Genomic DNA, 13,392 nt, shown 5'->3' with positions numbered 1-13,392 from the left:
ATATCATTTAAATTCAATCACCTCAGAGCTCAGAGCTGGTCCCATTCTAAGAGGAGATCTGTTCATACTCAGTTAAAAGACTGAGTACAGATGCTCTTGCTGGTGTAAGATGCATGTCCTAGGGTTTTTGAGCTGGTGGAAGTCTTCCTGAATTCCCTAGAAGTACAAATGGAGTTTGAAGTCACATAGTCTGCTTTAGCAGAAAGCCTGGCTGTAGAGTGCTGAGATGTTGTTGGTCCATTTAGTGGCTATTATTGATACAGTGCAATGCCATGTGTTCTTATATTTAGCCTTATTTCTTAAATCCTTTTATGCTTCAAACAAAATTCAGTCAATTTAAGTATTTAAACATTTTATGGTTTATTTCCGAATTAGTCCTAAAGCAATAGGGAAGCTTATGCATTGTTTGTTGTAAATTTAATAGTCTTTTTCCCCATGACCATAACTGTTCTCAGTCTCTGTGTGGTCATCTAGACATGTCTTTTCTGAAATAACCTGTTTACTCACTGCAGGGTTGTGTAGTGTCTTGTGAATGGAGACATCAGCGTCACCCTTACTCATCCTGAGTATGCTGCACTCTCATTTGATTGCAACTGCTTAACTCACATCCATCCCATCTAACTGCCTTTGTGTGCCCTCATACAGCAGAACACAGCACCCATCCTCCTGAATTAAAAAACCCTCAAACAACAACAAAATAATATCACAGCCCCCACACACCTTACTTTTTACCCTATTATTCAGGCTTCTCAGTGGGATTGTCTGGATAGTTACTTGCGGCAAAGCTCCATCAGCTACTTAGGAGAGTCTGGATATTGGTGGAACGGAAAGAATCTAGCAATTTGAAAAAAAAAAGGCTTGAAAACCCACAGATAGAGGAAAAATGTCTGAAAAGAGGGAGGATGGGTTTTTAAAGTGCAATTAAGAGCAGCTACTTTTTGATGGTGTCAGTAGAAAAGTGCAGTCCTGGAACAGAAAATCAACTTTGTAGACTTCAAGCTAGAAAAAAATGTCTGAATGGAAATTATTCCTAGTACAAGCAGCTGAATCTTTTTGCAAGTTTGAGGGGGGAAAGGGGATAAATATGGCAGAAGTAGCAATAAAATTTATGCTTTTCTAGGAAAAAAAAAAATTCAGTTTTGCAGGGATTATTTTTTCCTAGAACATTTTAATGTAATTTACATACTGGTATTGTGGCAACCGCATACAGACAGGGCTGTAACAAGAAATGAGATTTTTCACATTCTTGAAATGTGGAATGGGAGCACTCTGAATCAGTTTTTTACCCATGGTTGTTTATTTTAGTTTGCTATTGATTGAGAAATTGGTTGTGATCAATTCATTCTGGAACAGTGAATTTTCTTTTTATTCCTTATGTACATTTTTACCAGTTTTACAATTCTCAATTCTAAATAGCCCCTGAATCCAGCTAGGATGCACTCTTCTTGTTTTACAGACCAGTTGTATTGCCTCTGCTGTATTCTCAGCCTTTTATAAGTGGAGGAGACCTCTTGAAATTCTGATTTTTTGTGTGACACTGAAAAGGAAAAAGTTGTGGTGACAAGTTTGGGGGAAGAGCTGGAACAGTCACAGAAAGAGAAGGCAGGCTCAAGAAGAAAGAAAAGCCTAGACCCCTTGAACAGAAACTTGAGGCTTGACACTTCTGGTATGCTCAGCTAAAGTATTAAAGTAATCTAATCCTGGTCAGTGGGAAGTTTCACTTCCAGAGTACCTGAACATATGTATCAGTAATCTCCCTGAAGTTTCTCAAGAAGTTATTTTTTCTCCTAAGAGCTTTTAAGTGACTTCCACTAACCAGCACGTACCCAGCACACAAGAAATAGAATAAACAAAAAAATCCAGCCATTCAATTACTCAAATAATTGAGCTTGTTATTACTGTTTTATAATTCATTGTCAGTGAAGTGGAGGATAATATGAACACACGTTTCTTGTCCTTTCCATCATTATTTTAGTCATAGAATAGCTTAAAGCCTTAGTTCTTAGGTCTAGAATCCTAGTGGTGTCAGTCACTGTACTTTGTTACTCAGAACAAGGAAAATACCAATGAACTAGCACCCAGTGAAACAAAACAGTTTCTGTGAAAGATATTACAGTGTAAGAAATGACAGATGGGTACAAGCAGATGGGTAAAGACCAGGAAAACAGTGATATAATATTGGTCATCTTGATAAGCAGCGATGATGGTAGCTTAGCTGCTGTGAGTTTTTTTAAATCACCTGTGGTAATCCTTTTAGTTATTTGCTTTGGTTTCTTTCACTGTTTTAGCATCATTTTTAGCACTGACAGGCAACAGCCTTAAACCTTGAAGCATCAGTGCTTCACATATATGTTATGCAACTACACATATTGTATATAGCTAAGACTGTACAATAAATCAGTCTTATCAAGCAAGCAGCCCATCTTGAGAGACAATCCCCAAATTGCATCATTCGACTCAAATGAAGGAAGAGTGAGCACAGTGCTATTCAACATCAGTGGTTTGCAAGATCTTTTCTAGTTTACTCTCCAAATTTTAACTTGTCCCTTGATAAATTGTTCAAGGTTAGTTTTACTGTTAGGAAACACTTGAACTACTCAGCTTATTATTGGAGTAAAAGTTTGGAGCTATACTTCATGAAAAATGTCTGTGTCCAGGGATGTAATTATTACTTGTCTGTATCGGAATTGCAGCTCTGCATAATGGGGTTGGATCAGGAGTTTGCTCTGCTCTGTTTTGAAGAAACAGAGAAATTGCCACAGCTTGCTGAGTGATATTTCAGAAGAGAATATACAGGGTTATAGACTGTGGAGTGAAACTAGACAATATATGAGAAAACCTTTCAATCAGTTCCTGAAAGTGCTTACAGTTTCAATTCCAAAGCAGGTGAAACAATATTAAATATTAAAGACATGTTGACAGCTGCAAACTTCTTCTAAAAAAAAGAAGTTTTGTTACAGGGAAGTGTAGTGATAGATTTTTCAGATACTGTTGAAGAGGTCTTTTGGAAAATTAAATATGCCATCTCATCTATTCTTAATGTGAGCAGATCCCCAGCCAAGCCAAATGGATGTTTCAGCCATGCATATGCTGAGTGTCTAACGTACCAGAAGAAGTGAAAGTTACCTGGCAGAATCTTGCTTTATTCCTTTAAAGTTCTTAACTTATAGTGCATTTTCAAGTCTGTCAAGTGTAATAGTTGATTAAAAGTTAATCACCAAATCACCTATCAGAGACTAGTAAAATGAAAATAGCTGAATCTTGACCCTTTCCCTGCAAAGAAACAGTCTTTTGTGGCCTTGTAGGAAAAAATGACACAAAAATTTAAGTTATTTTATATTTTGCTTTCAATTCCAACCTGATTAAAGAAAAAGGAGAGAAAAATCCATGAACAAAACCCATATCTAACCTAAACCTCCCTGGCACAATTTGAGACCATTTCCTCTCATCCTGTCATTTGTTACCCTGGAGAAGAGATTGATCCCCACCTGTCCATAACCTTCTTTGAGGTAATCATGGAAAGCAGTAAGGTCTTCCCTGAGCCTCTTTTTCACCAGGCTAAACACCCCCAGCTCCCTCAGCTGCTCCTCACCAGACCTGTGCTCCAGACCCTTCCCCAGCTCCATGCTCCAGCATCTCAGTGTCTTTCTTGCAGTGAGGGGCCCAGAAGTGAACACAGCACCTGAACTGCAGCCTCACCATATGGATATACATCCATATGGGTAAAAGTCATTTTCCACTCTGCAGACTCCAAGTGGGGCTGTAGGTCAGCAATACCCTCACACATCACAGCTGTGCTGCTGTCTTGGGCCCGATTAGACAATGATAGTGCTGTTGATAAGCAGCAGCCAGCAAAATGTCACTCAATGCCTTCCTTCAGCTTGACCAATTTGAGATTGTATGGAGGATAAAGAATTGTCAGTTTTTTTCTTTTGGGGGTGTGAAGGGTATTCTTAAGAGCTTCAAGTTTTTCTATGAAAAGGATTATGCTGAAGCCAAATTTGAAGTAGCATTGCAATTCTCTCTGAAATTGTGGGTGGTCCTTTCCTCTTTAGAAGCTACAAGTAATTTCCTTTCTTGTTTTGTTTTGGGGTTTTTGTAGTCTAAACAAAAGAGAATTATATATTAATTTAGTGGAACAGACTATTAAAGACTGCTTTCCTTTTCAAAAATAATTTCTAAGTCTTCAATAAAATACATGTGTGGTCCTAATACTCCTATTTTATTGCACAACTAGCATTTGTTCCACTAGGCCACTCTAGAACAATAATGAATAAATGGTGAATCTCCTTAAGCAATTATTTTCAGTATCAGAGTATACAAATTGATTTAAGTACACTTGGAGACATTGTAGAGTAAAATTGATTTTGAAGCCAATGGGTTAACTTTTCTGCCAAGACTGAGATTGGAGGTTTTGGATTAGTCCAAATCCAAAATGTATTCCTATTAAAAAGTAGAAGGCCTAGTGCTTGTACTTTGTGCTATTAAGATTCTGTATAAATCACCAATAACTAATACTCAAAATTATAAATAAGTTGTGAATTATATTCTGTGGGTATGAAGACTCAGGCTGTTTCTCAAACAAAAAAAAATAGCAAAAATTATCAGAATTTAAATTTTGGTTGACTTATACTAAATGTTTAGGTTGAAGTTACCGATAAACTCTGGAGATAATCAGGCTGCCAGTACTACTGTGGTGTAGTGCCTTATTTTCTCTCTTTTGCTGTTTGTGGTCAATACTTATGCATAAATGATCTCTCTTCTTTAATAAATAAATAGATAAAGTGTATTAAAAGATCAGCTGCTTAAATAATACAGATAATAGTATGCCAAAAGCTATAATAAGAAGTACACTTTGATTCCATAGCAGATTTATAAATGGATGACATTTAAAAAACCTCAAGCATTAAGAACGAAAGAAGCATCAATGATACCATCAAAAGTGTTACCATTAAAAAATGAGAGATGAAAGTGGGCAGGGAAACTCAGTCTGAATATTTTTAGGAAAAAAAAAGGAAATATGCATTCCTGACCACAGAAATTGCTGTGACTCTAATAATTTAGTCCACGTTGCAGTGATGATTGCTCTGTGTTGTGAAATGTGAAATATTCACTTGGGCAATATAGCACACCATGGCCCAGGGAGTGATCCTGCTTTAGCATGAGAATAGGTTATGTGCAGCATCTGAATCTGTAGGGAATCAACAGAGCAAATGGAAATTAGTGATGCAGAGAGAACCTGAAATTCTGTGATCTAAATCTTTCTCATCTGTTTTATACTCCTCAGCACAGTACTGATATGTGCTACTGCTGATACATACTGCCTTGGTTTCCCCATCTGTAATAGGAGGTTAATAGTAGCTTTCTCATACATGAAATTTTAATCCTCCTATGGGAAGCAGGAGCAATAATGATCTAGAGAAGTAGTATTCAAAATTATAATTTATAGTTTTTATCTTCATAAGGGGATATATGTGTGCCTTAGAGACATACTAGCTACTGCTAGTAGTATTGGGCACCTCTTGTATGTTCAATATGAAGAGAAATATTTGCAATGATTGTTTTACTAAAGAACAGAAAAAAAACCCCATTGAAATTAATAGGAAGCTAACTGGTTGATTTCTCGGTCAGAGAATAGTGGTGCAGCACAGCTGTTGTTTGGTTTTGTTTCTTTGTTTGTTTTGCTTTTTCAGGGCAAGACTTTAGACCAAATTTTTAACTATATATTTTTAAACATTTCCTTGTTCCATCGCTCTTAATTGATCTTAAGAGATCTTAATTGATCTCTTGTAGATCTGCCAGAAAGCTATGCCTGCTAAGGGGACATGACAAGCCATTTGGGTATAAGATTATCTTCATGAATAAGTGATGCTGTACTGTAACTTGTTACACAGTAACTGTATAAAGTTAAAGCCAAGCATATGCCAGTGTTCTAACAATTAACAGGATAAGCCTTGCTTGACTGATGGGAAAGGTATTTATTTGTTTGTATATATTAATGTATTTGCTGAATATGGGATAAATATGTGTTATAGATTGAAACATTCATGTTTGTTTAATCAGCTCTTGTTACAATATGATATATTTCTGCCATGATGGAATTCCAAGTAGGTTTCAGTAGCTTCCAGTCACCTAGGCTACTAATTTTAAAGGAATTGTCTCTCCAGGATACTCCCCCTGCTGAACACCACAATGTTCAGTAGCATCTGTATTCTTGAAGGCTTTGTACTTTGGTTTGATTTTCATTACATGGTTTGGAAAATAATTTTTGTATTTACTTTATCCTAATACAATAAAACTTGTGGTTGTCAAAGCATGCCTCTCTAGAATTTAGAAAAAGTTCATAGATTAAATTCCTAGTCATACTGGAACTTTGCAATTTAGGAGTGTGGTTGTATAGTGAATGAATAAATGAAGTTTTATGAGCAAAAAAAAAAAGGCTGATTAGAACTTTTCAATGATAACCCAAGACACCTAATCAGAGTAGAAAAGCATATTCATTCAAATTTTGAAAGAGAAAACTGGAATTTTAGGAGTGAAATCCAAATCAGAGATCCATTGATACATGAAAAATCTACTTTGGCATTTCATTCTCTCCTCTTTGCATTGGAAAGCCCATGGCTGTGGCAGCTTTTGCAAACAGAGGCAGCTGCCAGTGTTCATAATAACATGAAATAGTCTTTAGCCATACTTCTCTGGAGACATTTTAAGACACAGTTGAAATTTGGGGCTGTGGCTCCTTCACCTTACACTGTCATGTTGCAGCATGTTCTCGCCTTCCAGATCTTAGATTTTACTGTTGTTGTCTTCAGTGCCTCCCAGTGATGCAGAGTACTTTGTTTACCCTGAGATCAAAGCCAGGGGAATAAATAATTGTTCTTGGGTGCTCTGGAATAGCTTTGAGGTTTTAGATGATGTGCTTTATTAATGTGCCTGTGACTAGAGAAGTATCTCAGACCATGCGAGACCTCACAGAGATCTTAATGAACTCCAGGATCCAGTGAGCAGCCTGTGCCAGAGCATGTTTGACAGGCTGTTTCTTAATGAACAGGGAGTGCATGCCTTCTCACAGCCACCTGTAGTTGCTAAGGTGTGCTCAGATACAGAAATATTGTAGGAACAATGAACAGTACTGAAGAAAAAGCCAATCATAATGAAAACAGCTCAAATGGACAGGGCTGTTTGATATTCATAAATTAATTGTTTGGTTAGTCTTACTATTTTAGGATAAATGTCTAATTGATACTTATGTTCATAAAAAGAAGTTGTTTCTTGTTCCATCCAAATAATCTGATTGGCCTAAGTGGTGATTGTAGGTCCCTTTCAACTAACTATCCTATTCTAAACTATGTTGTTAGGTTTTTTCACCACCTGTGTATTCCAGGTTAAATCTCCCATGTCCAAATTAATATATTTGATTTTCAGTCGAATAATTTAAATAATTCTAATTTTTTTATTTCTTTGAATGCCCAGTAGTATCGTTATTGATGAGATTTTGCCACCTTGTACATGCATGGAGGATTTCATGCAGAATATAGTTAGCTAATGTTAAAACTGTTGTTTTCCAGTAAGAGAAGTACTTAGCAAGGAAGACTTCATTCATGTCACTTTTATGTAAATAATTATCAGGATGCTGATCATGGAATATCCTCTTTCTGAGATATTTTTATAAACTGGCACAAATAAACTGGTAAGCCTTCAGTACTTAGTTTGGCTGAGTATTTCTACCTTTTCCTTAAAAAATCTGGACACATTACTCATTCCCAGTCCTCAGTATTTTGCAAAGTAGAGAGTGGCAGTATAGATTTATGATATCACTGGTCAGACACAGAGGGAGGTTAAACCATAGAGGAAAATAAAATTACAGATAATTAAATTTACAAGCAGGCTTGCCATCTTCAAAAGATTTAGTGTTTCAGAATGAACAATGATTTAGCCACACAACGAAACTCTGATATAGCCTTAGCAGTTCATGATATAGGTATTATATCTGATGTTTCAATTTGTATAATTTAAAATTGAGCACTCCTTTTTAAAGGTATATAGGATACTCAGCTGAAAACCGTGATAAGTAATAAAATAACTGCACTGCAGTACTGTTTGCATTTTTTTTAAGAGCTGAAACATTCTATCAGGATCATTAATTTCAGGTTATCTCAGGGCTTTATCTTCAGATAAGAAAGCAACACTGTATTTAACTCTTCAAGGGGTTTTTTCTGAGAACAGGTTAGTGTCTTCTACTGGTATGAATTTCAAGTGTTCACAGGACTCTAAGCTGTGCAGTTTTTTTCCCCTGATACACATCTCTTTACTAATCAGTAAATATGATAAATATAACTGTACCATTTCCATCCTGTTCTTAGGAAGGATTCAGTAGTAACAAGGTTTTTGGCAAGGTGTTTCCATAAGCTTAATACATTATCATTACCGATGTATTCTTGAAGAAGAAAACCCTGTATATACAAAATGAAGCTGTTTGGGGAGGGAGGGAGTTCAGGGTTTTTTTGATGTTGTTGTTTTTGTTAATAATTTTTTCCTAGTTCATTGGCTTGTGAAAGGCAGAAATCCACATTCTTTCAGGCATATTTTCAGACTAGACAAGTTCAGTTGCCTTTGTCAGAATATCTGAATTAAATTTTTAATCTTTGGAAATCGGTTTAAAAGCTGAGGTATATATGCTTATCAGAATCCATTGCATGTAAATTGCCTTAATCCAGTTTGTTAAAAAATAAATTACGTTTTACATAAACACGGTAATTACAGAACTTACTTGATCACTGATCTTAGAGAATCTATAGTATTTCTGGTTTTATTGATGAGTTTGAATACTTGGATAGACGTAATTATAAAAATTAATTATTTAGATGCAGCATATTCAGTTTTTGATTTAGAAAAACACACCTGACCTTCTGAGAGGGGAAAAAATGCTATACAAGTTTTTAAAAAAATTGCTTTACTTGGGCAAAAATTCAGAAATCTTTGTGCATTTACCACTGTGTATCTTCATTTATAGTGGGATTCAGCTATTTTGATGTATGGATTTGGTTTTCTATTTTTACATTTGAGAAAATAGGGCTGCAGCCGGAATATTACAACTCAGAAGCGTGCTTGACATTTATACAGCTTAAACATACCTGAAACAATCCGCTGTACCCAGGCTGGTTTGCACATCAAGAGCAGCAGTGATGCTCATTTGTGCCTCTAAAAAGAGTTTCTGCCAGCTGCTGCCAGTCTAACTCACCCAGGTGGCTTTTGGTGCAAATCTGCTATTTAACCCCTGTATTGCCTTTTAACTTGATGCAACAAACCCGAGAGTTCTCCTTGAGAACATCTCCCATCAGGGACTGAAGTTACACTTGGCCCTGAGTGCAGGTTTGGTGATGCTGAAGCAGGGACAAGTGCAGGACAAGGAATGGAGGAGCTCTGCCTGCCACTGAGTGACATGAATGAAACCCACAAAGTTGCATTAAGGAATTTTCTTGAAAAGTCAATGTCTATGGTACTCCACTTCAGACATAATAATTTGGAATATATCTCTCTATATGATAGAGTCAAGAACAATTTATTAGAAAGAGGCCTCTGTGACAGCTAGAATCTGCATAGAGATGAATTTGTCAAAACATCTCATTTGATCATTGTGCTCTATTTAAAAAATGTTGTCAGATAGTCTGGGCTTTTTCACTCTAGATGTATACAAAACATTTTTTAATAAATTCTGCAGTTCCAGAGGTATTCTGGATTTTAATGTAAGGTGTTGGGCTGTAATAATAATGGAGAACAATTTGTTCCAATGAAAATACCTTGGTCAGATTGCTGCTTTCTAATGTGAAGCAGGTTCACGCCTTTTTAAAAAAAAATACAGATGTTTTCTTATAAAAGTAAGATGTTTTGTTGTATCCTGGCTTAAATGTTATTGAAATGCTTAGACATTCTTTCATTTTAGGGGTATCAATTGCCATCATAAATTAGAGTCTCTATTCAAATGTTGCCTATTTTTGAAATGGAAGGTGAAGTCCATACAGTTATTAATGCAACAATACAATGGCCATCAGGCTGAAAAGGAGATTTGCACCTTTCTTCACTACAGAATATAAGTTGCAAAGTCAAATCAATACAATGTAATGACCTGCAAAATTGTCTGGTTTTATCTACAAAATAGATTTTTGCCCCATTTCCCCTGAAAGTCACAATGCACCTTGTGCTGCTTTCAACCTTTTTCTCTGAGCAGTCTAAGAATTGCAGAGGAATGGGTTCAAACATCAATAAAAAAGACCACACGCAGCTTCTGAGTTGTGAAATGTAGGTGTAATTTATACAAGACAAAAAAGTTGAATGGTTGTTTAAGCCTCTCAAGGTTTTTATAAGGAAACCTTTTTACACTGAGCAGATGAAAACTTGAAGCAATCAATAAATAATTATTAAAAATTTTCCTGCTATAAGGAAAATCATATTTTTCATAAGAATTAGAATTTTGCAGTGTATAAATGAACTTACATTTTTGTTACAGAAACAGTTCCAAGAAAGTTCCACAAACCAGCTGATGCATTGCAAAAAACTTACTTTTGGAAAACAATATTTGCCAACCTTACTTAGCTCTCCATGTTCAAATGGATGCTTTAAACAATGCCTTGTTCAGCAAGGTTGGGAACCTTTGCAGTCAAGTAGTTTACATTTGAAATGAGCTAGAATTACCAGGGAACTGAATTACTTCAGTCTACTTGATCTTGTGCTGCAGGGAAATGGTGCTGACTGTGCGGACCCAGCAGTAAATCTAGCATGCAATCAGTAATTCTGCTGGTTTTTGCACGTGCATACACACAGACATACCTGTGCACACCTACAAGCTCAGTGCATTGTCTGATGAGGAACCTGGCACAATAGCTGTCATTTGTAAATACTTGTGTTTGTGCCAAAATTTCCCGTGGAAGCAAAGATTTTGAGCATTGATATTTTCTATTATTTTTCTAAAATAATTTACATTTGGCCTCAGTATTGCTCATCTTTCACTTTTTAAAATTATATAAAATGGTGAATGATTGATATTCTATCAAATGCCATGAAAAGCTTAATGCACCATTACCCATTATCTCCTGTAGTATATATTTATGAGTATGGCAGTGGCTTACATAGATATATACATATATCTGTGTTATAAACTAATCATTGATCATGATACAAATCACTACTGCTAGCTTAGCCACTTCACACACTATTTTTATATAGGCAAAAAAGTATTAGTCAATTAAACAGAAGTGTAAATACAGATATTTGCGTTTTATGCTTATAAGGGAAATTTTTTTCAAGGAAGTAGGCTGTTAAATCATGTTACCGTAACAAATGCTGAAGGTTGCTTTTTCATTCATTGCCACTGAATTTATTGTCAGAGCAGTGCAGTCGTCTCCCATTTCAAGATTACTTAGGTGGCTTGAAAATTAAATCACAGGTCACAAATTCTCTTTTTTCACACACGATTAATAATACTAAAATTGTGTCTAGTTTAAGTATACTTTGCAAGATATTGCAGTGCAGTTAGGTGCATGAACTATGAAAGATTTAGTAAATAGAAAGCGATTTTCCATAAATTAACAATCAATTGGATAAAACAAAATTGCTGTCAATGTATGTGGAATTATTTTCAAAATAATTATATTGATATAAAATTTGTTAAAGTTGGGCAGCATGGGGTTTTATAAAGTCCTCAAATTATTTTTTGTGAGTTCATAAATCTGACAGAGATCTTTAGGAGTGATTGCTCAGAACTGGAAATATGAGCTCATGCTAGATTACGTTTTAGAGGAAGAATATATCAAAAGTGTGACTTTTTATGTCTTATCAACTAAATTATTCTTGTTTGTTCACTTACTGTGAGCTAGATCTCTTTTTTTCTGTGCAGTTTTGCAATGTTTCTCCGAAAACACTCTCTGAAAAAGGTCCTCTAAAGATGTCTCTGAAGCTCAAGACAGAGAAACTTTACTTCTGTTAGGAGCTGGATTGCATTTGGTGTGCTTTTGGAGTGAAGATCCTGGATTGGTTTTAGCAAAACGACATCTAGTTAATCAGAAGAAAACTGCTGGGCAAATGGATTTAAAATCCCTCTGTGGAGACACCTGTATGCATCTGATTTGTTTGTACATTTTATTCAGATGCTCAAGAAAGCTTCTTTGTGTAATTGTGTTCCCCATATTGTGTAGAGATACGTGCATCTTGGAAGGCTTCCAAAAGAAGATTGTATTCATAATTTTAATGTCTCAAGGTAGATAGGCCCCTTTGCAAGACTTCAAACATTTGTGTACTATGTGTGATAGGTGTATTTGGTCCTGGGTAGCAAACTGTTGTCTGAAGTGAAACCTCCAAACTGCATGTGGTATAGATACTGCAATAAAGACTTTAATGCACTGGTCATCTTCTATTGTACTGCTTTATTGTTAATAGTGCACAGCATAGATGAAGAGTTCTGGATCCTAGTTTGCTTTTGTTTTCTTTTTTTCCTCTGCAACTGTCTTAAGTTCTCTAAATTCTATTTCCATTATTGATCTGTGAAGGACAAAAATGCATCTGGATGTCAGAAAAAAGGGGCTGTTCCTCTATACTAATAGCAAAAAAACCCCACTACTGAATAATAAGTTTATAAGCATTTTAATAATATTTCTCTTTTGTAAAAGATAATAATTTCAGATAACATGGTACAGCCGGTCATACCGGGATTCTGGGGAGGAACAGTAGATATCTGCTGCAGAATGTATTTTAATTCCTTCTTTGAAAATACATGATGCTTTCTTTCTTTTATAATACATGGTTCTTGACACTGAAACAGAAGTCAGAAACTTATTCATCTCAGATATTACACAGCTTCATAGTTGTTTATCAATAGCTCACTATTTGTTGTTTTTGCTGGATTTCAGTCTTCCTTGCATAAAGCTGAACATATGAGCAAACATGGATTTGGAACGGTTGAAAAGTGAAAACCCTCACTTCTGCTTTTTAAAAAAATTTTTTTGGCATATATGTTGCTGTTTTCTAAAGGTACTACTTAGTGCAACATAGTTAAACTAATTTGACTATTATTGCTACTTCTTTTTCTTCAATTACAAATCAGTTAATGTAATAAAATAAGCTTCATTGGAAATATTGACTGAACCGTAATGGCTGAAATTATTTTCTTATATTTTCTTTTTGTTACACATGGAACTAAATATATATATATATATAGCATTTTTACTTTTTTTTTTTTTCTTAGTGATCTCAGTGAAAACCAGATTCAAGCAATACCAAGGAAGGCATTCCGAGGAGCAGTAGACATAAAAAATCTGTAAGTATTTTCTTCCTTCCATGTATTCTGATGATAATGCTTTCAGTGCTCTTTCATTTTATCAGATATCTTTTCTCTAAGCA

General features: G+C 35.5%; 1 protein-coding gene across 5 annotated transcripts in view; it reads left to right on the top strand.

Annotated features, from left to right (window-relative positions):
- Positions 1-13,392, top strand: part of SLIT2 (slit guidance ligand 2) — a 260,071-nt gene that overhangs the window by 139,587 nt on the left and 107,092 nt on the right. For all 5 annotated transcript variants that reach the window (XM_085059254.1, XM_085059253.1, XM_085059256.1 and 2 more), the window contains exon 5: positions 13,238-13,309. In XM_085059254.1, coding sequence (XP_084915380.1) covers positions 13,238-13,309 — 72 coding nt within the window. The remainder of the gene's footprint in view (positions 1-13,237; positions 13,310-13,392) is intronic.

The sequence above is a fragment of the Lichenostomus cassidix genome, chromosome 4, assembly GCF_008360975.1.
Source record: "Lichenostomus cassidix isolate B80296 chromosome 4, HeHo_3.0, whole genome shotgun sequence".
Taxonomy (NCBI): domain Eukaryota; kingdom Metazoa; phylum Chordata; class Aves; order Passeriformes; family Meliphagidae; genus Lichenostomus; species Lichenostomus cassidix.
Note: the sequence above shows the minus strand (reverse complement) of the source record. Positions and strands in the feature narration are given on the sequence as shown.